We start from the raw sequence: 26,076 nt of genomic DNA on the forward strand, positions 1-26,076 counted from the left end.
TACCTTGAGTGGTGCCATAACCGGACCTTTAAATAGGTTGGTCTAGGCAAAACAGATACCAGCTCAGCTACAAAGTAAAATAAAAGCAGTGCTCTTTATTTTACAGTGCAGGGATACATACTTAAACACAAACAAAAACCAAACTCTTCTTCTAAGTTCTAACTGCATGTTTTCACTTCCTTTCTTAAGTAACTGGGCAGCTATGTTGTTTACAAACTCCAAAACTCTTCTCAAACACAATCTTTTTTCAGCTAAAGTGTAGAAAAAATCATTTTTCAAGTCCATAGGCTCATGGCTGGGAGCTTCTTGGTTCCATTCTCCTTTGGTACAGCCTAAAATGAGAGCCTCAGCTTCCTAGTTTTAAATGTCACCTGATCAATTATATTTGTCCAGTTGGTCAGGTGAAGGGGCTTGGCAGGTTATCCCCCTTGTTTTCTGGGAAATGTGGTTTAGATGAGAATCTCCATCTTGTCTGAACTGATGACCCTTTTGCAAAAGATTAAACACACTGAAAGCAGTACAGTCGACATCAATTCACAATCGACGCCCAAAGACAATATTTATATATGGAAAAATATTTTGAAACTGGACTGGTTGGCTTTGTTGGACAGATGTGAATTTGGTGTTGCTGGATATTTGTTGCTGGATTATTAACCAGTAGGTGGTCTGAGGGCATCTCAAAATTGCAGGGCCAGTGTAACTCCAACAAAAAACAGTTCTTCACAATAGCTGCCCCAGTGCACTCAAAACTGCCCAGTCTCCTTTCAGTTTCGATCTGGGCAGTTCCTTTTGCCCTGCAGTTTTTCTCTCTGCAGGTGTGTACGCTGTGTATATGTGTGACTCAGGCAGATCTCTATTGCTGCAGGGCTCTAGATTTCCCACACACTCAAACCGTACAAGCAAAGATTACATCATATTGGGCGGCGCTCTGCCCTCAGACATTTATGACAATTAGGAAAGAACTGAGTGCTTTCTCGTATTCGATTAGAGGGATATCACTGTAATTCCTCGGAGAGCTGGTAATGGGGAGCATTACATTATCAGGAGCGAGTCTGGCGAAAATGGAAGGTGACATCATCAGTGCAAGTGCATTCCATCTCTTTGCACAGTGCATTAGGAGCCGGCCCGCATTGAATAATAAAGACAACAATAGGACTGTTCTGATAGTGGTGGGTGGAAGACATAAGGTCTGGTGCTCTGTGCAGTATTAACAAAGAATAAAAATAAAATGAAAAGCTTTTATGGCATTTATTGCTCCTTCCGAAAATGAGACCTGTCGTGTACACTACCGAGTAAACATTTGTGAACTCCCGCAGTAATTATGGGAATCACACTTTCTTAGCACGATGCCCTCGGTGAATTGAAATGGTTCTTTTCTTAAATAGTCATAAGGGTCAATATTTACTCATTCAATGTTTTTTGAGATGCAAAGGTCTAAGGAGTACAGTAGGAGAAAATTAGTTATTAAGATTCGGTCAGTATACTGTACGTGAAATAGTAAGTGAACCTTTGTTTTCTTATTACAATTAAACAAGTAAACAAAGACTGTTTGAGTTTGAGTTTGGGTTTGGGCAGCCCAGTCCTCTGTTAAAAGTGAGATACTTTGTGAATTAGATATTTACCATACAGGTTAGAGAAAACACATCAAAAGAGATTTCAGAGGACCTCAGAAAAAAATAAGTTGATGCTCATCAGTCTGGAGATGATTGGAAAACTATGTCTAAACATCTGGGGATGCACTGCAAGACAGGCTACAAAGGGATAATAATCAAGACCTCAGCAACTAGACCCAGGACCCATTATCCTACCAAATCTCCCCAAGAGCAACAAAGAACATCATCCAGGTAGTCACAAACATCTCCGGGGCAACACCCAGGCATCTGCCGGCCTCTCTCACCTCCGCTAATGTCAGTATTCAGGACTCTGCCCCCAGGAAGAGACTGACCAGGAGTGGTTTTATGTGGGAGGACGGCCCAGAACACCTACAAAACATCCAGAGAAATCTCCAGACAGGGTAAATTGTCTTTGGTTTTGCTATTCTCTTCTGCAGGAATACTATTGGAATTTCATTGTGTTAACTGGGCAATAAGGAGTTGACAAGGCAGTATCCCATTTTAGAGAGTTCACTATATTATTTGGTGCAATTTGGTTCATTTTATTATATATGGCTAAATAAATACTATTGATAACAAAAAGTGATATTTAACTTTATCTTAGAATTATTAAGTAAATAGCTTTTTAAGGCAAATTAACAACTGATGTTGAAAGAGAAGCACATAGTGAGGTAAGTGTACCCTCTAGAGGTAGACTGCTGTAATAGCAGTAGAGTATTTTGCATCTTAACAAGAACGTTTGACACGGCAACTTTTATAACTAGGCTCATACCACTAATGGAAGTGATAAACCCACAAGTAGTGATAACCTTGCCACATCACTTTAATGATCCATCTGGTTACTCAACTGGTCAAAACGAGTGTTTTATTACTTTTTTTAACTGTTGCTTATTTAAAGATCCTCCTAAAAGCATCAAGACTCCACAGGACTGGGTTAATCGAACTTATTCTGCGTGTCAGTCAGCTGTGCAAAAACTGAAAAAAAAAAATCACTGTAGAAGAGCATATAACTTGCCCTTGTTTTATTCTTATTGTCACTAATCATCATCATCATCCTACTGCACTGCTAACGCGCAAGATTTCCATCATTTAAATTGTAAAATCCAGCATTACACTAAACCACTCTTCAGTGTAAAGCTCCATGTAATTCATTGACAATTACAAATGTACATCCAAGATGCATAAATGATAATTAAAATAAGAGTAACAAGAATTTTACTTAGTAACTTCTGGTTCAGCAGGGGGTCAGAGTTTAATGTCCTTTTTAAGGTTTTTCTGGCGGCGTCCTTCTTGTACACAATTCTCTGCGGCCAGTTCGAAATGAAGGCGCATTTTATAAGCTTGTAACATGACAAGGGGGTGATGTCACAGACAGCAACTGTGTCAGACTGCTGGGCACATGGGTGATATGATGTGGCACCTCACAATGGTTCTGTGACATCACTGACCTAAAGTATAAATAATCTTCTTAACAGCTGCATTGCCACCAGTTTGTAGTCAGATCTCCAAAGGAAAACAGGTTGCTGTAAGTGGTGTTTGTCTACCAGTAGGTGGCAGACTTCCCTCTGTTCCAGAATTTCCAGACCACAGTGTAACTAGACACATTGTGCTGTATGAGGTGCAGTCCTTTGGATGAAGTCAAGGTCCTGAGTATTTGGTCAGTAAATCAATCCCAAAGCACTGCTTGAAATTTCACTCTCGTCTAAGATAGTCTGACCTTCCAAACAATCCCCCTTAATTCAATTTCTTCACCTAATTTGATGTGCACTGATGTTCCTGCTAGATAAGGCCTGCTGTACGCTATAGAAGAGGATGTGTTTATTTTTAGTGGTAGATAAAGTAGATCTCCTTTATATGTAAAGCAGTGTGATCCTTTGAGGTTAAAAGTTTAATATAAACACAACTATCAATTAATGCAGTCTCAGACTCATTCAACCTAGCAAGTGTCAATTTTAGCAGATTATAATAAATTATACACCCGAAGATGAAAGATGAAACATCCATTTTTCCCATTGTTAGGGAAAGTTACTTTTGTAAGAACAGAAATCCGTTAGATTTACTTGTATAAGGAATTAATTTTTAAAGTTAACTAACATATAGTGTTCTGTATAAGCACTTTACTGCTTATAGTGTTCCCAGTGATTTATGCAGTGTATATACTTAATATGTAAAGTAATAAATTACCTCTTAAAAGCAATTTCCTGCAACTTGTTATTAATTTTAAAAAAGTAATTCATTTGCAAGCCACTTCTGTCTGTAATGGAAGGACTTTTAAAAGCACTTTTCCCTATGCTACATATTCCTGGTAAGAGTCACAATGTCATGAACCTGTCCCATGTGCATAGAGCACAAGGATTGTACACAGGATCCGATGGTGGTCCATTGGAGTACAGAGACACATAGGGACACTTTTTGTTAATTGACCTATCCAGCATGTCCTTGTTGCTGTGCCAGGGTATTGTCTTGCTACATTATGATTTTGTTACCGAGATTTAATAACCAGTCCAAGAAATTGGGACTGTAGTTCCCCTTTAAAGATGGCTGACCTTGTGCATGTATGGTCACATACTGAGGCTACTATGCCAGCAACCATATCACCCTGCAACTCACAGCTGGCAGCCCACTGAAGCTAAGCAGGTGTGAGCCTGGTCAGTACCTGGATGGGAGACCTCCTGGGAAAAACTAAGGTTGCTGCTGGAAGAGGTGTTAGTGGGGCCAGGAGGGGGCACTCACCCTGTGGTCTATGTGGTCCTAGTGCCCCAGTATAGTAACGGGGACACTATACTGTAAAAAGGTGCTGTCCTTCTGATGAAACTGAGGTCCTGACTCTCTGTGGTCATTAAAAATCCCAGGGTGTTTCTCAAAAAGAGTAGGGGTGTAACCTTGGTGTCCTGGCCAAATTTCCCATTGACCCTTACCAATCATGGCCTCCTAATAATCCCCACTGAGAGCTGATGTGTGGTGAGCATTGGTGGCACACTATGGCTGCCGTCGCATCATCCAGGTGGGGGCTGCACATTGGTGGTGGAGGGGAGTCCCCATTACCTGTAAAGTGCTTTGAGTGGAGTGTCCAGAAAAGTGCTATATAAGTGTAAGCAATTATTATTATTATTATGATGATGATTATTATTATTATTATTACTAATGCATGCTGGAGTGGTCATGGGAGACCATTTGTTTCAAGTGCCCTGGGTTGCTGGGCCAAGGTATGGTCTTGCTACATAATTGCACCAGACTATATACACTGATATAGCCTCATGATGAAGTGGATCATGATGTTACAGTGCTTAAATAAGTGGGTAATAATATTTACTATGTTTTTCTTTTAACATATTAAAAAATTAGATGAGAGTTCATGACAAACATAAAGTGAATGTTTTCATTGCCTTGACCCATATTTTGGATGAGGACACACTCTGTGCAGCCATCCATTTTCTAGTGCTTCATCCAATTCAGTGTCGTGGGAGAGCCAGAGCCTATCACAACAAGCCACAGGCACAAGGCAGGATACACCCTGGACAGGAGGCCAGTTGATTGCGGGGCACGGACTGTACACAAACTAATTCCTTATCAAACTGCAATAATACATGAGTCACAGGATGCTTTCCGGTTTAATCAAGGCTCACAAGGTTTACCTGCTGTTGAATCCTGCCTTTGAAAACCTTGGCCTTTTATTTTATTGAACTACAGTATATAAAGAAATATAAACCTTACTTTTAATTTAGCACCTCACTATTTCAGCCTGATTGTAGCCAGTTTCCTCATTTCATATATTAAATTCATTAGTTGTATACAGACAGTACTACTAGATTGTCCAATGAAGGAAAAATGTGATTATTTGCCCCACACCCACACACACAAGCACACAGTCCACGCTCCACACACATTCTTAATATGAAACACAAAGATAAGAAAAATAAAAATGTGGATGGTTTTGGAGGGGTGGGCAGAGTAATAAATGAAAAACCTTTTTGGAGTTAGGTGTCCATTCAATATAGTTAAAAATGACCCGTGTTGATATCATTTTGAAACATGACAAAACATTTAGTAACATTTCTGTTGCTTCTGGTAATAGCAGTGCGAATCAAAGAATCCAGAAGTTTTATGTGAAAAAAAAACAAAACAGGCTGGACAGGATTACCCATCTACCTTTGGCTTCTGCCTTTGGAAATCTTGACGTGCTACATTCCAGTATCACTCACTCCCATAAGCCGTTTCAGTTTTGATTCAAGACAATAGAATTATTGTTCTAACACAGAATTTCATTAAGGCACTGTAGTTTACAGCACAACATCGTTATACTTGTTTCGTATAATGATTTTATTTTTTTTGAATGATTTCATGGAACAGTCCTAATGAAGAGCTGTGGCTGTGATCAGCACGTACAGTACCATTCCTCCAGTGAGCCACTTTACAAACATCTGTGCAGAATTTATATAAAGGGTTCGGGGCACACACATAAATACAGTATGTACCCTGCAAAACTTTGCATTTGAGCTGTCCAAATTACATTTTATTATTCATTATATTATATTAGGTGATAAGGGTGTGCAGAATCCCACACAGAGTGCAGAAAGTATATTTGAGCTTTTGAACTTGTTTTCATTGTTAAATATATTTAAGGCACAAACCACTCCCATTTAAAAAGCCAATTACACCACACCTTCATTTTTGGTTTTGTAAGATACCTGTACAAGTTATTCAAGTAATAACTTGTCATGCAAAGAGATGGAAAGAAGAAGAAGTAAAATCTAGATCTAGAGCAGTTTCATTATTACATTTCATTATTATTATTTGATTCTTATTCCTGATGAAGTTGCTCAAATTATCATTAACCTGAGAGAATTGCTTTTCTTTAATAAGGTAAGATATACTACTGGATGCTTACACTGTTTACTGTGTCACTGTTACAGTGAAAAAAAAATATTTTAGGGGAAAAATAAGATTTGATTTCCTATTATTTCTAATTTTTTAAAAGTTAATGGATGTTCTTATTTACATTAAATATATCATTGATAATGGATTAACAATTCTTCAGTAACACTGTATTAATATAGCATTAATTCAAAAGTGGGTGGTGGGAATAAATTCAGACAGTTTTCAGACATATATTAATAAATTCAGACAGATTCATCAAATGTTTCTATGTCTTTTTTAAAAATGAGTCCCTTACAGTTTTGTAGATAGAAGGGAAAATAAAGGCTGTCTTATTTAAAGATCTCCATTATTCTAAATGCTCTGCGAGGACACAAAATACACACAATGATAATGAAAAAGCAATTGTCTCACTTTTATTTTAATAACTCATTTAGCAGATCATCTTATTTATGTTTTAAATAGGGAACAATTATGTTCTTTGAGTGTTACTATTCCTTGCTATAATAAGATACAGAACTCTTGTCATGTGATTTCATGAAAATGCCAGGTACTCAGTGTTTGACATTTTATTCCAAATTGATCAAATTAAATTGAAATTTAAAAAGATCTGTTTAGAATCAACACAAGAAGAACAAACGTTATGACCATGATCATTACCAGGGGGTAATAAAGACTGCTGGATAGTTTCAGGATAACCAATGGCGGTTATCTGTTGTGTTAATCACCTGACTCATCTAGAGAAGCCAGAACACTGGCTCTGTGAGGGACAGCCCATGTGCTGGAATGCTAAAGGTTACCTTATCTGTTAGCTGCATCCGTGTAACCATTTTTTGACGGGAGCAGAAGAAATTCCAGGACTAAGTACCCCCACACAATTAGGAGCATGAAAATGAATACTCCAAAGCCTTGAAACAGTAGTATGTTAATTCATGGGAGGTAAAATCCCTATCTTCTGTGGGACAGAGATCATCTAAGGTGGTGGCGGAGTGTGTAGGAGTGATGAACGACATTATACCCTTTACAAATTAGATAAATGAGTAATGGGTATGGAAAAATCATGGTGAGTCATAGAAGAATTAATGGGAATCGAGCAATTTCCTTTAACTCTAGAACCTTTAACTCTTGGTTTTACAAAAACTTACCACAGTTTAGGTTTAAGCAGTTGAAGGCCCATGGAGACTTTAAAAATACAAGAGCCTGCACAAAGCCTGACCTCTACAACAATGATTTAGGTTGTCAATGGAAAAAGAATGTGAATTGGGTTGGTATATAATAAAGCTTTATTCTACCTTCGATTCTATCAACAGTTTACATCTGATGCTTTCAGAAATTAATGTAATTATTCAGTATTGAGAATTAGTGCAATTAAAAATTAACAGAACTTACACACCTGAATACAAATTGCTACAGGCTGCTTAATATAATTAGCTGTTCATCAAACGCATTTGCATTTTAGACAAATACCTATAAAAGGTCAGCAGACCGCAATGGTGAAAAATCAGGACACCACCAAGGGTATTGCTAAATTCTGGCCTATGGAAACATGTAAAAGAAGGTCATAAACAGTTATTTCTTGAGCATTTAAAAAAAAAGAAAAACAAATATTGTTCTCAGTGTACATTTTTCCTAAATATTGAAATAATTTCCAACAAAATTTGAAATTAATTGATCTGTCTACGGTGTATGAAGAAAAAAAAATGTTGCTCTGAGTTAATGTGATGAAGAAAATCCTCAATGAAATTGCGTCACAGATGGATTGCAGTCCATTGGTGGTTTTGACATGAATGTTACTATGATTTTGAATTCAGAACTGAGGTCGCTTCTCATTAACTATCATCAATTTCTATGCTAATATAAAAATATAAAATATTCTTAAGCAGATGGAAGAGGGTGTATTAAACTGCTTATAAAATGATGAGTAAAGAATCTGCATTTATAAATGCAGTCTGCAAATGACCCACTCTGAGGTAGAGTTTTCCCAATGTTATGGACACACAGAACCACCAACACAGTCAAGTCCAGTAGCTTTTATTACACTTAAAATACAACACATAGCTTGAACCTCAATCATCTGGGCTGTCATTGGGAAAAGATTATGAATTAGGTTGGTGTATCATAAAGCTTTATTTGAGATTTTTCAAAGATTTTTCATTTTTCAGAATGTGCGCAAACACCATTCACTAAAAATAAAATCAATTAACAAATTATCACCCAGTGTATCTTTATCACAAGGATCTGGTCTCCTCTAGTGGCTGATTGGCATTAATTGCAGGTCACGTTTTAGGCTGGCATGTAGATAAAGATACATTTTTCTTAAAGAGATTTGTCATTAAAGATAAAAGAAATGGTTTTCTTAACACAGGATCTCCCAGCTGAGATGAAATGAGCCTTTCAGCTGACTTGCCTGAAAAGATTGAAGACTGGACCAAAGATCATGTTTATAAGTGGCTGATCAGCAGCCTCGGAGTTTCCAAAGTATATGCTGATCAGCTATACCATGAAGATGTCTCAGGATCAGATCTGGTGTTTTTTGAAATAGAAGATTTGACGAAATTGGGCATTAAGTATGGTCCAGCTGTTAAAATTGTAAAAAATGTGAGACAACTCAAAGAGTCACCAGGAAGAATATTGAAATTCCAAACAGAGGAAGATCAAGATGCTTCCAAAACAATTCAAACAAGTATGCAGACTGCATCACCACACATGTTTCAACAATGTTCTATCTCTAATGAAGAGAAAGTGGTTAAAACAAACATATCACTTGCTTCTGAATCTGATAAGAGTCCAGCAGATGCAATGTGTTTGAAAAACGTGGATATCTCTTTAGGCACAGACATAAAAACAGAATTATTACCCAGCAGAGAAAAAACATACCCAGAAAGTACCATTTTTAAAGAACCTGAACTTGAAGAGAAAGCTCGGTCACAAACAGCCGATGACAACCAACTAGAGACAGAAAAATCTTTTAAGATAATCCAAGATATACCCAAAGCTGCCCTTCCAACATCCAAATTCAGAAGTGAGGAGACACAGGCCAACACCACGGAAGTTAGGAGAGATACAAAAGTGGACGATGAGGAGCCAAAACATTCAAGCAATGTTCAGCCAGGAAAAGCTGAGAACACACTGAAGGGAGTCATTGCTCACAATCAAATTGAAACATGTGGGAAACAAGAGTCACCAACAACATTAAAACCCGCAAAGCGCAGGCGTTTACCTTACCCCTTTGACAAAAGTCACGAACCCTACACATACTCTCAACATGACATCCTTCCTGCCGAGAAGGGTCCTAGCAATCTCATTGAGCCAGTCCACGAGTACAAGCTGTTAGGAAACACAGAGCATGCAAGTGAAGCTGAAGTCCTGAAGAAGTTCAGCAATGAGGTTTTCCGGTTTGCAGCAGCCTGTATGAACTCTCGCACAAATGGGACCATTCATTTTGGTGTCGGAGATGAGCCTCACTTTACCCATGGCGAAGTCATTGGAATTTCAGTGCCATCACCCAATAAATTTGTGGATCATTTTAATAAGAGTTTGAAAGATTACTTCACAGAGCACACTAACATTGCCAAAAACTGTATTAGACAGCCACGGTTTGTTCAGGTTTTGAGCCTTGATACCACAATGTCAAACAGATATGTTATAGAGGTTGATGTGGTTCCTAGCTTTTCTTTAACTCAGGGGGAGGTGTTCAACATCACAATGATTACGTGTGACAAACAAGGGAAAAAACATAAAGAGGACTTTCTTTTTGTGCGGGATGGTGCAAGCAGCAAAAATATTCTTGCAAATAAAAATATTCGAGAAGTGCTGAGTCAGCTGAGTGAAATCAAGGAAAACATGAAATCCCTGGTGTCAAGAAGAGAAGCTAGCGAGTTGGAAGGCCCCAAGGAGCCAGGACAAAACAATCAAGGCCAGAGGCTAAAACAATTGATTGGCTTTGGAAAAGACACCCTCGAAAACTCACTTTACAGCACATATGTCGTTGTTACAAACAAATGCCACCCGAGCGAATTGGAATTCCTGCAGTTCTTAAGAGAGATGAAGTTGTTTGCAGTGTTAGAATTTGATCCGGAGTCGGCACTAAATGGAGTCTGCAACTTCTTCCGCAAGGACCGGATAGCAAACCTCCACTACCCCAGGAATTACAACACCGGTGAGGCTGTATCAGTTATCATTGGAAAGCTGAACTTGTTCAGGCAAACCAGTTGGGTATTTTGTAATGGAAGAACAAACGGTGACAGTGAAGCAGATCAGCCGTTTACTCCCAGCGAGTGGCTGAAGAAACGTGCAGGGGAAGTCAAAGATGTGATTCATTTTCTTTGCAATCCTGATGTCTTGCCAACAGGAAAGAGCCTTGTCATGTTTCTGCTACATTCAGATGTTACTGAGATATCAGACCCAGTCCTAGAGACATTCTGTACATTCTACCAGAAGCTCGAAGGGGCAGATAACATGCTCTGCATTTGCAAAAATGCATCGATTTTCTCATACTGGAAAGATTTAGTTGACAACCGATGCAAAATGGATATTACTAGCAAGTGCATTTATGATTTGAACCTAAATGAGATCAATGGCACAATTTTGAAATTAAAACAACCACATACACAGTCTTCTAGTCGATTTTTGCCATCTTCTGGTTCCAGCTCTGTACTTCTGGTAAAAAAGGATGAAGACCTTATGACGGCCCTTGACATTGTGTGTGAAAATGAATGCGAAAACACCGAAATTGAGAAAAATGCTTGTTTTGATGATTTTAAAAACATAAAGGAGGAAGATTTCTATAGAGGGGGGAAAGTCACCTGGTGGAACTTCTACTTTTCTGAAACTCCTGGATCTCTGCCATTTATTAAAAGGGACAAATACGAGGAGCTATACAATCTGATCACACCTGATGGAGGGTTTGCAACTCCATGTGTAATACTAAATTTGTTTCATCATCCAGGCTGTGGAGGAACCACACTGGCAATGCATGTTTTGTGGAACCTGAGGAAAAAATTTAGATGTGCTGTCTTAAAAAATAATACAACTCAGAATACAGAAATAGCTGTGCAAGTGATACACTTACTGACTTGCGGAAAAGGAGAGCAGTCAACCTATACCCCTGTTCTTCTTTTAGTAGATAACTGGGAAGAAATGGAAAGTATTAGAGACTTGCATCGTTGCATTCTTAATGCAGCACCCGTGAAGCAAAAACAAGAAACTTTGATGGTTGTAATTCTGAATTGCATGAGGTCTCAATTCCCAGCTGAAAGTTCCAAAAACAGTCTGATCGATAGTGTGTACATCACTAACAAACTCTCTCAGAAAGAACAAGGTTTCTTTGAAGCCAAACTGAATGAACTTAGAGTCCATCATGAAAAACCAGAAACGTTCTATGCTTTTATGATCATGAAAAGCAATTTCAATGAAACTTACATTAAAAATGTGGTCCATAACACTCTAAAAGACTTGAATGTGTCCACTAAGGAAGCACAATTAGTTTCCTTTTTAGCTTTGTTGAATTCTTACGTGAATGGCTCCTCTATGTCAGTCTCCCTCTGTGAAGAATTTGTAGGGATCAAAAATGCCCTGTGGGGAAGAGAAACACTGGAAGAGAAAATGAATCCTTACTCTACGCTCCTGATTCGCTTTAATGTTGAAGAATACGGCACTTATCAGGGCGTTCGATTTCTTCATCAAATGATTGCTAACCACTGCCTCCAAGTGTTGACAAAAAAACACAATCTAAAATTAAGTGAAATGACAACAAATTTACTTCATTGTGATATGTTGTATAAATCTGGCATGGGCAAAGATATCCTTATTCAAAACATCCAGAGTATGTTGATCACAAGGCAGCGCAGAGAATATGGAGATGACAAAGACACGCTTTTTTCTCCTTTGATCGAACAGATGCAGCAGGAAGAAGGTGCTACCCAGATCAAAGATGTCTTGGTTGAAGCCACAAAGAGGTTTGACAAGAATGCAACTATTCCTCAAGCACTGGCGAGACATTTCTACCTGAGAGAGAAGGACTTTGAGTCTGCGCTAAAATGGGCACAGGATGCAAAACACAAAAAATATAATTCCTACATTGCAGACACTTTAGGACAGGTCTTTAAAAGTAAACTGAAACATGAAATTGAATGTGCCGAGGCTAAATGTAAAATCCTCACACCAGAGGACTTGGAAAAATACTTGCAGTTAGCACAGAAGGCCACAAAAGCTTTTAAGGATTCACAAGAATTGGCAAAGAGTGATGATTCCACTGATACCCCTGAATATCGCAAGAAAAAGCATAGCACTTACAATACTTCTGGGCATATTGGTGAAATGGATGTAGCTATGATAATCTTTGATGTTGTCAGGGAGGTCCCCTTCTTCAAATCTGATGAACTGAACCGCATAAAAATGATGAATTTTCTCAAAAACAAGATGCCAATCAGCAGTCTTCATGAAGACGATAGTGAGGTGAACTCTCAATTCATTTCAGTACTGCAGAATCACGAGAAGTTTCTTGTCACGTTAAAGCCTCAAGTCAAAGAGACATTTGTTTTCTTTGAGAACTACTTCACCTATCTGAAACCAAGGTCTATAGAGAAACAAACGACAGAAGACAGAAACAAAAGAAAGGTTTCAGACCACTTCAAAAAGTACATCAAACTTTTTTGCAGCTCTGAAACCGAAAGGCAATCAGAAAGGGTCAACCAACCAAAACTCAGTTTACAACAAAACATTGAGGACCAAAGGAGGTTTTTAGAAGAAGAAAGAGCAGATACCTTTTCTGGACTGCTCCAATGTCTAAACGAGAAGAAAGGGTTTGACATGCAAAAAATCCTAAATAGCTGGTCGTTCATTTATAAAAATTCAACGAAGAAAAGTTTGAAAGATACAACAAACATTATCTTGGCCAACATTGTTCTGTACTGTATTAATCGGAAGTCAGCCTCACTCATGGATTACACAACGCTGACAGCCCTTCTCAACGAAGCCTTGCAGGAAGGAGGAACCCATTCGAATTGTACAGAACTCTATTACTTGGCCATGTTACTTCTGTGGCCTGGGAGTAATGTTTTGCCGGAAAATGCATTTAAAAACATTTGTACCTACGTGACATCGATTAGGAGATCCTTTCATCGTCGCTTTGCCCATGTTTGTCGTACAAAATCTGCCATAGCACACTTCTACCTCGGCAAATCCACCCAACTGAGAAGAATAGTGCACAAGGCAAAGCTTGATAACAGTTTAGGGCCTGAAAAGAATTCCAAAAACAGTCTCTGGCAAAGTGGAGCCATATGGAAGGAGAAAACAGTGCAAAACCTTTTGCTTCGTGTAAAAGGCACAACCGAGAACGGTGATGTTTATGTCCATTATGATGGAAATCTAAAAATTCCAGTTCGTCCAGTTTATCTTGGTGGTGTAAGGAGCGGATACAGCATTGAAGAGGTTTCTTTTTACCTTGGTTTCTCCATGGAGGGACCAGTGGCTTACAACATAGAATACATCAATGACTCATAAACTAATTGTGTCATTTTCCTCCGTTTTGAAAACAACGAGGGAACATGTTTTAAAAACATGCACAACATTATCCTGATGAAAGAAAAAAATGGTTCTAATTCATATTTCACATATGAGGTCGGGCAAACATTTTTGCTACACCAAAAATGCATGATGCATAAAAACAAACAAAAAAAAAACAACTGTTTCTCCTTGAAACAGTTCCTTCTCCGTACCATTGGCTTACTGACATTCCTGTGGTCAGACAGGTCTGCACATCACAAATATAGGATAAAGAAGGAATCCATCTTAGTCTATTCTAATAATTCTAACACATTATTAGTGTGATAATGTCTCACAGCTGGATTGCACTTGGAAGAAGGTTTACACATTTATCTTCACGGCTGCAGAAATGGTTTAATAGTTTCCAGCCATTGCCTTTTGATGCGAGGTTGCTGAAGCCCATTTAAGGAATACTATATGTATTTGGGATTATAATGGGTAGATTAGACTACAATTGTGCTTTGGTTAGTCCAAAATGTCTAAAAGCAAATATGAAAAATGTAAACCAACTATTTAACATAATGGAAAGGGTTAAGGTTACCATATGCAAATATCTATGCAATCTCAGGTGTCTGAAACTCATTACATGTAAATGTTACTTAACAATCTTGAATAAAATTATCTTTAGCCTGATGAAGACTTTAAATGCATATTAATGCTAGCTACTGTAAATTAACTGTTTCTTGTTCTGTTACTTTGTGTTAATTCTGAAACTTTGATTGTTAATACTAATGAAGTATGTCCTCATTGTAAAATACATATTATAAAAAGAGACCAGCGAAAAATTGCTGAGGTTCATGATCTGAAATAATTTCTATTGCAATTGCTGCAGTTGTTCTGTATTTTAACTGTTTTACTGAACTCTATTGGATTAAAAAAAAAAACTGTAATAACCACATCTAAAGAACATGCAAGTCTCAGGCAAGGACCAGAATCAAAACTCTTATCCTAAACTCTATAATTGTTAATTGTTGAAATTTTTCTTTGTTTTACGAATGTTTGGGATTAACCTGCTTGGTTATCAATGGCCATAGGATAAGGAGGCTTGTCCTTCATTCAGAAAGAGGAGTTTAGCAAGGAGCAGCTGCAAAGAATTTGCAATTTGGGGTGGAGGTGGGATGAATGTGAAAAAGTGAGAGATGTGTGCAAGAGTTATATATAGCAAAAGTCTGTAATGATTTGGATCTAAAACAGCTGGGTGAGTTTAACTTGTCTCTCGCTATCCCTCCTGAAGTTTAGTTAAGAACATCCATTTGTTGATGCCTAAAACTTGGTATTCTACATTGGTGCATGTGGGGCTCACTGTGGCCAATCATCAAATATCACTATCATCCAATCAAAAACTATTCTGCTGCTTTTGCTTCTAAATTTGAGTTTGTCTGTTACTTCTGAATTTATACACTACTTGAAGTGACAGACACTCTGTGTACACTTTGCTATTAATCTATTACTTCTGTTTTATGCCTGTTTATACACTGGTGGAATGTAAAGAGTGGTTAAGTTCACTTTTTGCTCCAGAGTAAGATATGCTTTTAGTTTTCTGAGTGCAACTGTCAATGTCTAGACCTGCAAAGCAAAGATTTGTCAGTTTGGATAACAGAAAAATAAGTGGAAAGTTTTTCTTACTGTACATCAATGTTTTTTTCTGATTTTTTTTTTGGAAGTACAAGTAAAACTACAGCAAAGGTTGTTCTACAGCAAATATCTGTCAAATCTGGTTCTAGCAATGTATTATTCTTAACACGTATCCTTTTGTCTTTGCTATTGTACTATCTATGCAATATTTTCATTTTGTGTAATTAAAAATAATCATATGAATAACCGGTACTGTATGTATACTTCTTTTTTGGATAAAAGGACACTTAAAGTATATAGTGGTTTGCTGTTGGGCAAACAGAATTATCCTTAGTTAAAATGCCATTTTCCTTATATATGGAAGTAGACAAAAATGTGAGCTTCAGAGAGTGTGTGTATTGCATGATGTCAGCATCTTAAGTTAATTATTACAGACTACAGAAAATGTAATCAATCTGGCATATATTACACCTGAGTTTAACATTGAGATCTCTAGAACTAATAACAGAGGATACTGTAACTCTAACATATCAACATGACTCAACAAATGACTCTTTCATTTCTCACTTCTCTTCCCTTGAACAAGGCCTCTCTGACCACTTAGCTATTCTCTTCAATCTGGAATTACCTGTTTCTAACACTTCCCCCTCGCGCTCTGTCAATTTCTGCAACTGCACATCAATCCATTTTCTAACCACTTCATCCACTTCAGGGTCGCAGGGAAGCCAGAACCTGCAACAGGTGCAAGGCAGGGTACACCCTGGATGGGACGCCAGTCCATCACAAGGAACAAACCCCCAGAGCTAATTTTTCCGGGAGCCAATTCCAAACCAGTATGTGTTTTGGACTGTAGGAGGACACTGGCACACCCAGAGAAAACCCAGATGAACACAGGGAGAACTTTCAAACTCCTCACAGACAGCGCACTCTCACGACTATAGTCCCTCCTCCTTAAGGGTGCTCCAGCCCTTTCACTTCAGACTTGATTAAGTGCACCTGACCCCTGTTCCCAGTCCACCTTAAAAGCCAGGCGCTGACGTTCATCCGGGCTCTGCATCTGATTTCCGTATCGTGTGAGTAGGGGACCTGGAAGCGCCTCGTCCCGTTAAGGTTTTAATCTCTGTTCAATCACCTGGCTATGGACTTATTCTTTGTTTTTGGATTACCCTCTGGATTACTTTTGGATTGTTTGCCTTGGCCACACCTCCCCCGTGCACCAGCACACTTTGGACACGCCCCCCTGTTTTTATCCCCATATTCCTGCATGATCTTTTTCCTAATGTTTCCTCACAATTCTGGATTGTGTCATTCGCATAGGGTCCATAAAGAACTGATCGTTACACGCACCAGGAACTGAACCCAGGGTCCCAGTACTGCGAGGCAGCTGTCCTAACCATTGCAAGACCATAAATAAATAAACCTTAAATAAATGACCCCAGCGTACATAAACATTGTTGAAATGTTAAAGATGGCTGTTGAAAGTGTGCATGTTTGTTCTCACCAAAAAGAGATCAATAATTGCAAATGTTCAGTCACTGCACAGATTTGGATAACCTCGTTTTAAAGTTCCTGCACGGCAGAAAGAGGGAAAATGGTCCTGGGGGTGTAGTAGCATATTAACCTGAATATTATTTTACAAGACTTCCATCATTTTGGGTATTACACAGTTGATGCAGACAGACACATGTACAGGTATAATGATAATGTTTTTCTTCTGAGGAATTTCTTTCCAACAATTGAACATACATATTTGAAATGTGAGGATTCCACAAATTCTGCCTGGAGACCTTAAACAGTATGAGCCAGGGCTTTGGGGAATTTCAGAACAGAGAGCTCTTGGTACAGCTAATCCTCTTTGCTGCTGCAGAATAAAGGAAGTGGTAGAAAAAAGGGTGAAAGTTCATTTACAACATTTACTGTGCTCAGCTTAAAGTGCTCCACTCTTTGTCAACTGCTTGATTTAGATTAGAAAATATTCCTCAAATTGGAGCAGGGTGTTCTGTGATGACTGTGTTTCTCAAGAATAAGTCCCTTTTGCACCAAGGAACTACCGAAACCAGGTACAGTGCTGTTTCCGTTATTTTTTCAAACTGCTTTTTAAACTTTTTAAATTGATTATAAGTAGAAAAAAGTATGGTTTTGGTATTTGTATTGTATTTTGGTATTTTGGTATTTTATTGTAACAATAATTAAATATCAATGCTATGTTAATCATAATAATGTCACAATTATATGGAAAACATTTTTTGTGATTTTGTATGCAATGTTAGACTGATTTAGTTAAACATTCAGTAAAGCCTGAAAGCCATGTACAGTATTCTTACAGAACAAAACAAAAATACAACAATTACATTCAGACCAGTTACATTTTAGTGTTTTTTAAGTGTTTTTTTTATTTTATGTATTTCAAGAACAAAACCCATTTAAATAGAATGTGAATGGTTGCAGCTGAAATTGATTTTACACAGATTTGAAAGCATAATACTTCACCAACATGCAATGAAAAACTTTTAATTGTTAACTATGACAGTCAGTTCAAATCTCAAAGTCCACAGACCTCTATGTTTTCCAATTGTTTTTAATGACTTGGTTTTGAAGTATATTGGAAGAAAAACAGAGCATTAATTGAATAGGTAGTTTATAAAATTGGGTACTTGGGTAAAACAAATCTGTGCTATGCCCCACATACGGCTTAGGTCAGACTTATGTTTTCGTAAAAAACATTTGAGTGTTTTTCTTCCGTGACAGTTCAGTGATATGTAATAACTGAATAATATCATTTGAATAGAATGGCAGTTAGCTCCTGTCTGGAAGGGCCACACCATTTTTTTGTTTTAATCTCATTTGCGTTTTTAAATTCCTCTTTATACTACCATATTAATCAGCTGCTTTGATAATCTTTAACAAATGAAGAGTTAAAAATATCCCCGTCTTATTTATTTTAGACTACAATGCTGCTATCTCCAGCTGTCACCTTCACCCTTCTCACTCTGTTTGTGCCAGGCTGTTTAAGTGGTAGGATTCTGGTGTTCCCTGTGGATGGCAGCCATTGGGTTAACATGAATATCCTCCTCTTGGGCCTATATGAACGTGGCCATAACCTGACTGTGATACGGTCCTCCACAAGCTGGTACATTTCAGAGAAGGCACCCCACTACACTTCCATCACTGTCCCACTAAATGAAGTCTTGAACTTGGAAAGTCACGACTACATGTCTTCGTTTCTACGGAGGAACATTGAGATTCGCCGAGGAGAAGGTTCTCCTCTTGCTTTCATTGCCCTGCAAAGAGAAATCATTTCTTTGCTCAACGATGCACACAGGATGACCGCACAAATGGTCCTCACCATGTTTGAAGACAAACACCTTATGAAGCGACTCGAGCAAGCTCAGTTTGACCTAGTCTTGACTGATCCTGGTTTTGGTGGAGGAGTCCTTGTGAGTTACTTTCTACGGTTGCCTTTGGTCCTTAATGTCCGCTGGATCACAAATGGGGACGGTCACTTTGCAATTGCCCCATCCCCTCTGTCCTATGTTCCTACAATTGGCTCCCGAATGTCAGATAAAATGGGCATCATCCAAAGAGCCAAGAACATTCTCCACTATGGCATAGGCCTCTACATTGATCATTTCGTGACCCGGCCTCATTACCAGGTTGTATGTGATCGCTACTTTGGCCAAGATGTTAACATCTACTCACTCATCCAGGGGGCAGACCTATGGCTAATGAGAGTGGACTTTGTCTTTGAGTTCCCGCGTCCCACCATGCCCAATGTCATTTACATGGGAGGCTTCCAATGCCAGCCCTCTAAACCCCTGCCCCCAGATCTGAATGATTTTGTTGAGAACTCAGGAGAACATGGAGTGATTATAATGTCACTGGGAACACTGGTCAATGGCCTTTCAGCTGAGCTGACTGAGAAAATAGCTTCTGCCTTCGCCCAGCTTCCTCAGAAAGTCATCTGGAGACACCTGGGGGAGAGACCTTCTACCCTTGGTAATAACACCTTACTGGTCAAATGGATGCCGCAGAATGACCTCTTAGGGCACCCTAAAACCAGAGTCTTTGTAGCTCATGGGGGCACCAATGGTATATATGAGGCCATCTACCATGGGGTGCCAATAGTTGGCATCCCTCTGATTTTTGACCAGTTTGATAACATGGTTCGTCTGGAGGCCAGAGGGGTGGCAAAGGTTTTGGAAGTCACAACCCTGGAGACTGCTGACATGCTTCAGGCTCTTCAGGAAGTCTTGGAGGACCCTTCCTACCAGCTGAACATGCAGAGGATGTCCAGCCTTCATCGGGACCAGCCCATGAAGCCTTTAGATCAAGCGTTCTTCTGGATTGAATACATCATGAGGAACAAGGGGGCAGGACACCTGCGCACAGAGTCCTATAAGATGCCTTGGTATTCTTACCATTGCCTGGATGTGGCTGTGGTCTCGCTGACTTTTCTGTTTGCCATCCTGGGCACCATGATAGCTTTTTGCAGATGTCTTTGCTGTGGGAAATGCAAGAAACAAAAATTCAAGAGGGACTGACTTTAAACATTAGACAGGAGCTATCTTATCACTACTGTATACAGTACACAGTAGCATGCCTCACAGTGCCCTTATTTGATTTATGTTTGTATTTAACCTTGAGAAACAACTGTAACCGTAGAAGCATAGATTACATTACTTCAGTGCTGTAGACATTGTTTTGCTTCTCACTGAAGCCGATTATGAATATGCCAACAGGTTAATTGTGAAATCCCAAAACCTGAATGAAACATATAATATGTTTTCAAATGGATAAATGTTATGTATATTTTTAAAATTAAATCCTCAATTTGAATTTTGACTACTTTTGTATACTTTTTATGCAGAAAAGTTGTTTTTTTTGTGCAGAAATGCAAAGTATTGTCAGTTTGCAATCAATAGCTTCCAATATGGGTGCTGTACTGTATGTGCAAAGTTCTGGCTAATTGGCAAACATTTTTCTTACCTTGGTGGCAGCATGGCACCTCCATACATTAAGTAAGAGAGCAAAACAAATATGCATGGTTTGTTACATACAAAATATTTTTATTTGCTATTAAGAAGACAGATGAAAGTTAAGTCTTCACTTACCAAAATCAGAGAGTTTATTTTAAATATTTAAGCTTCTTAAAGTTAAAATCTCAAAAAGACTACTTTAAACCTCATTCTGTCCCTAGTAGTGTAAGTATTTGTGGAATCCAGTGTAGTTTCCCGAGTTGCAGCATACAACCAACCACATTTAGCTTGACATGATTTATTATATTTTATACACTGTACAGAGAAAATGTCAATTTCATGCTCTAAAGCAGTTTAAAATACATAAAAATACATACTTGTGCAAATGATTTTTTTTATTTTAATATTTTTGAGTTTTTTAACCTGGATATTGGCATTTAAAAAAAATGGAATACAAAATTCAATATCCATGTACTGTACTTACGCTACACAGGCTGTGAAAAGCGGTTGCCAAGAAACGCTTGTAAACAAAAACGGAGGCATAAAGATGGCGTCGAGCTTCACAGCTAACCAGGTAAGAATACTCAGAATCTATATTTTATGCAAGCTTTAATTCATGATTTAATTACCCTGTCTGTTGCCGTCACATTTGGTGTAACCTTGACAGCCAAACGCATTGTTACGTTTCCAGAAAAAAAGGGGAACTCGAAGGGGAGGCGCGTCTTTTTTAATAGTAAAGTTACACTATGAAATGCATACTGAAGAGTAATCAACGAAGTTATTAATAAGTAACCTTCTCAACACATTGTAAAGTGATAAGATGTAATTTCTTGTAACATTTACAGCAATAGAGACAGTCTTCAGACATTATTAAACGAAAGGATAGATCTATAGGAGTAGGAGCTTATTCTTTTAAAGTTTGAGGTTTAACATTTTTTTAAACTTGAAAATCATATATTACCATTGATAGTAACAATATGAGGTTAGTAATGGAATAATGAAAGAGAGAAAGAAAAAAAACAAAGTTTCTTTCAGTAGTGAAGAAAATATATACTGGCAGTGGCAGATTTACTAGTTTTAAAATGACGACATGCACTATCTTTGATTTTCTAGTACGAAGACGCTTTCAAATCCCAAAAGCTTCAGAGTTGGACCATACCAAAACAGTTCAAAGAGGTATGAGATTATAGTGTGTCGTAATGTATTGTTTAGCCACATGTTTCTTTTGTAGCTACATTGAGCCTTTATGGTTTTAAGATTTTACTGCAGGCTGTTCTACCCAAAATAGGCCAATATCGGCTATATCGTAATAAACCTAAATTGCTTTTAGGTTTTCATGTCTGTTCACTCCTTAAGAAATTTTACAATGGTGAATCTCCCTGGTTATTTTGTACTTTTGCTCTGCATGATGTACTATTCTACCAAGCTTTTGGAGCTATGATGATTCCATGATTTTGTGTACTAAACTTCTAGCACTGGAGCTCTTGGACAACTTTATTGAGGTATACAGGGTCTTAAACACAAACTGTATATCGCTCTCAGGTCTTAAGCAAGTGATTGTTTTAAGTCAGTTGCAATCAATTTTAGGGCTGCGTATCTCAAGGTTTTTTTTATTTTTAACAAGAAAACATGTTATTCAGCACAAGGCTTTTATACTGTACATCATTTTAACATCATTTATGCAATCCTAAAAATGTTACATTAGTCATCTTCAATTTCTGAACCTATACTGTTGGTGCAATCAGGATTCTACCCTCTTTATGGCAGTTTCTGTAAGTTACATTAAAAGTCAATTCCAAAATTTTGTCTTTTGCAAACCCTTCCCAGCAATATTATATACAGTATGTCAATAGGCCCCAGGCTAACGGAACAGTTAGCTTTCCTATCAAATTTAACATCCTTAAATACAGGTTTTGCAACTTTTTTACATCTCTCTTTAGAAGGATGTCAATGCCACTTTAGTCCTATATTCCTGTTTGAACCTATATTGCAGGTTAAGTTAGTATTATACATTTCAATATCTGTGTTTCAGTTTACATTGATAGTACCAATTTCAAATCCAACCTGACTTAACCCTGAAATATTCTGTTTAAACTGTTTAAAGAATCATTAATAACCCCGAACACACAAAATATTTATGTTAATGTTATTATTTAGCCTTGAACAAACCCCAAACTGTAAAAAATATAAGTTGATCTAAAATGTGAATCACAAGCATTGTGGAAAAGTACACCTACATAGTAGTAAAATTTAACATTCTACATTGTAACGTAGGCATAACCAGAGCAGGTCACAATAGAAATCAGATCACAAAGATCAATACCTCCATTGTCATTGTCCATTGTACCTGTGACAAAAAGTGAGTGACTGAAAATAGGGACTAAATCACCTCTTTTAAGACGGAGAGGTAAAGTCAAGATAGGTACTGTAACAAATGTGTGCGCTCTATTTCCCTCTGTGTTATGGCTTCTGCAGAGGCCCTCTAGATTGGATGGACACACTCAATTCATCGTCAATGACCGCGGTCACCTCCTGCCCGGATTAAAATCCAAGGTCGGGTCTTCTTCCTTCACTTCCAACCTGGCCTTTGTTCAAATAAAAGTATTGGACTGTTTTTGGTTTTCTTTGACCCCTTTCCCAGTTTGAGAATAAAATCAAGCAAAGAAAACATTTCTTTGAATATCTTATCTAGTACATACTATCTTTTTTGTTCATTGTGTTCTGGGAAGAAGCTATGATGTATTACATTTTTACACCAACTAAAAGCTATAAATACAGTAACAATGAATATACATTATGGCAAATCACAGTTAAATTATCATTATTCTTCTAGTGCAAACATCTCTGATTTATGACTTATGTTTCTAGTGATTGGTATTAAAAATGTATTGACAGGTATTAAAATGTAAGTTATGAGTATTGGGAAGAGTTATATTTCAGAGTCTCACAGTTCTGCTCCTATACTTCTTTGGTGAAAGCATTTCCACTCATTGTTTAAATGCTGATCTCTATGATACAAATCTGATAAAGATGCTGGAGTTATATTTGTGAAAGCCTCTGATATTTTTTCTGTACAGAAGCAGACAGCATGGGGCTCATATGTGGGAACTTGGGATTTGCCTCGCCGCATCTCTCCAGGTTACATCAATTACACTGCCAGGTCAGAAGAGGGTGTTGCAAAACTTAGAACCTGGGTAGAAAGGAATTCTTTCAGCATCAACAGCCGAGCCGAGAAAGAAAAAATGAACAAAGACCCGGTAAGAGCATTTAATCCCTCTGCACCAATACACAGAGCTACAATAAACAATTGCTTGGATTTCACAAGCATTTAAGGCAACGTTTTCTGAACCTGGTTTGGGGAGTCATCGAGAATCCAAGCGTTTGAAAACTCATGGTGTGTAAAGAAACCCCACAATCAAATTCAGGTCTCAGAACTTTCTTTTGTACACTTCATCCTTCCCCCGTTAGAATCACTAGTTTTTCAGCTGCTGATTAACTTGACTTGAGTGTTTTCACTCTTGTATGGGCATGAAGGGGATAAAGATCTTGTATGGTTAACTCAGAAACCTGCACTATTGCAGCACTAAATGGATGATGTGTAGGCAAGGGAAGTTGAGGATAGCCTGGTTCACTCACTTCAGCCAACAGTGCGTGAGTGCTTTGGGAATCCTATCCATAGCTGATTGTGTCAAAGTACATTTTCTGCAGTGCTGAATGAGTTTCTTAACTACAAGCCAATTCTGACTTTGTTTAAACACATTATAAAGTGGTGTTAATTTCAAATAAAACTTTGATGGTTGGAACAAATGGAGTTAGGAAACAACTAGTTGAAACAATAGTTCCCAGCCATTTTCTTGATGCACTGAACTTGTTTTACTCTGTTTTTCTGCTTGTGTTATATCATTATATTTATATTTGCCTTGCTAACAATTCTACCCAAAGTAGCTTCTAGAAAGACACTTTCAGGCAAGGCATGTCCACTGTAAAGCAGCCTGCAGCAGTAAATTCCGAGAGGTATTAAAAACACAACAAAGGAATATTGGATCCAGTATTGCCTCAAAATATAATTTCAAGTACAAGTCTTTTTCTGATCCACAAAGCCTTTTCAGAATACATTCTTTTCAAGTAATAAGTAGAATGAAGTATAATATAAACCAGAGATAGTTAACTACTGAACCAGATGAGCCACCGTGTCCACTGGTTTTTATGCTACTCTCAATGACTTGCTTTGAATCAATTCCCAGTTGATTCATTGTTGTTTTAAGAACAAGCAACTTCTAGGAGTTATGAGCATAAACAAGTTTTTAACAATACTGAAATCAGAACCATCTGAAAATTCCACTTTGTGAAAAGTCAATAATTCTACAGAAAATATGTACTGTAGCTCATATGCAGCTGATGAGCCAGAAAAATTGCACCTTTTAAAGTGAGCCCAACTGCAGACAGTTCAAATGCTTTGCAGAGAAAATAATTTTTAATTATTTATGTAAACTTCAACACAGAAAAATTGAATTTAAAATAGCTTTACAGCTGATTATGACCAATGTCCGAAGACCCAATCCAGCTTTATTAATTGTAAGTTACTGGGTGTTATCTCCGTTTAGCAAACTCCAATTAACCAAGAAGAAATACAGCAGCCTGAAGCCTCGCCGAGACCTCCGAGTCTCGAAGGAGCACCTGCCACATCCCGACCTGCAACCCAGGAGAAGACGGACTCTCCTCAACAGGAGGCTTCACTTCTGCCACCAACTGCAGAGAAGCCCACATCTGAAGCAAACTGAGCAAGGGGTGGGGGGACTTCTAAGACTTCATCAAGTAATCACTTGTGCATCATAAAGTAATCAACCACGTCTGCTGCATTTTGTGATATTTTGGAGTTCAAAATTCACAAAAACTTAAAAAGGTTAAGTAAAAGTGTACTTCTACTCAAGGTCTGTTGTGCTCATGTTTTATAATATGAAAGTGAGGTAAACCAAATTCTATAGTTTGCTCAAGGAAGAAAATTGTAAAGGTGAGCTACTAAAAACAATAACAATATACTGTACATATTTTTTAGCTTAGCAAAACCTAGTTTCTCTGCATGTAGTATTACTGTATGCTGATGTCTTTCAAAGGTCAATAATTGTATTTTCATTCACTGTTTATATTGTTTTAGATGGACATCCATAATTTACATAATTATTACAGCAATTCCAAGGATTCACATGGTATAAACTGCTTACAGGAACCATATATGCCAGTTCAAATGATCAATTTTTCCTTGTAACACTTTTGAAAGCACTGATTGCTTGCATTCCTGATCTAGTGTCTCTTATTCAGTTTAGCTGCTGTTCCCAATGAATGAAATAATCTACTGTAACTCAAAGTGAAGATAGAGAGCATGTATTATATGGATTATGGATATATGGATGTATAATGACCAATGTTGAGTAATCTGCTCACCTACTGTAAGTGCAAAATTCTCCTGAGCTGAACTCAGTTTTGAGTAGGAA

At 37.9% G+C, this 26,076-nt stretch overlaps 2 protein-coding genes across 5 annotated transcripts; both read left to right on the top strand.

The window, feature by feature from the left end:
* Window positions 1–1,905: 1,905 nt before the first annotated feature.
* Window positions 1,906–25,514, top strand: cfap126 (cilia and flagella associated protein 126). Of its 4 annotated transcripts, none has more exons than XM_015342708.2 (6): window positions 1,914–2,014; window positions 21,078–21,158; window positions 21,698–21,760; window positions 23,060–23,137; window positions 23,662–23,841; window positions 25,189–25,514. In XM_015342708.2, the coding sequence occupies exons 2-6, from the start codon at window positions 21,132–21,134 to the stop codon at window positions 25,363–25,365; spliced, it is 525 nt and encodes a 174-aa protein (XP_015198194.2). In that variant the 5' UTR covers window positions 1,914–2,014; window positions 21,078–21,131; the 3' UTR covers window positions 25,366–25,514. The 4 variants fall into 4 exon arrangements, 3 of the variants coding, with proteins under 3 accessions (XP_015198175.2, XP_015198194.2, XP_015198183.2); XM_015342697.2 differs by lacking the exon at window positions 1,914–2,014 and adding an exon at window positions 17,245–17,668; XM_015342689.2 differs by lacking the exons at window positions 21,078–21,158; window positions 21,698–21,760; window positions 23,060–23,137; window positions 23,662–23,841; window positions 25,189–25,514 and adding exons at window positions 17,573–17,668; window positions 18,554–20,432 and having other exon boundaries at window positions 1,906–2,014.
* Window positions 6,340–15,854, top strand: LOC102687402 (sterile alpha motif domain-containing protein 9-like). Its single transcript, XM_069181223.1, has 2 exons — window positions 6,340–6,476; window positions 8,854–15,854. Exon 2 carries the CDS (start codon window positions 8,874–8,876, stop codon window positions 13,989–13,991), a length of 5,118 nt encoding a protein of 1,705 aa, XP_069037324.1. The 5' UTR covers window positions 6,340–6,476; window positions 8,854–8,873; the 3' UTR covers window positions 13,992–15,854.
* Window positions 25,515–26,076: the final 562 nt, after the last annotated feature.

The sequence above is a fragment of the Lepisosteus oculatus genome, chromosome 2 (genome assembly GCF_040954835.1).
Source record: "Lepisosteus oculatus isolate fLepOcu1 chromosome 2, fLepOcu1.hap2, whole genome shotgun sequence".
NCBI classification, from domain to species: Eukaryota; Metazoa; Chordata; class Actinopteri; order Semionotiformes; family Lepisosteidae; genus Lepisosteus; species Lepisosteus oculatus.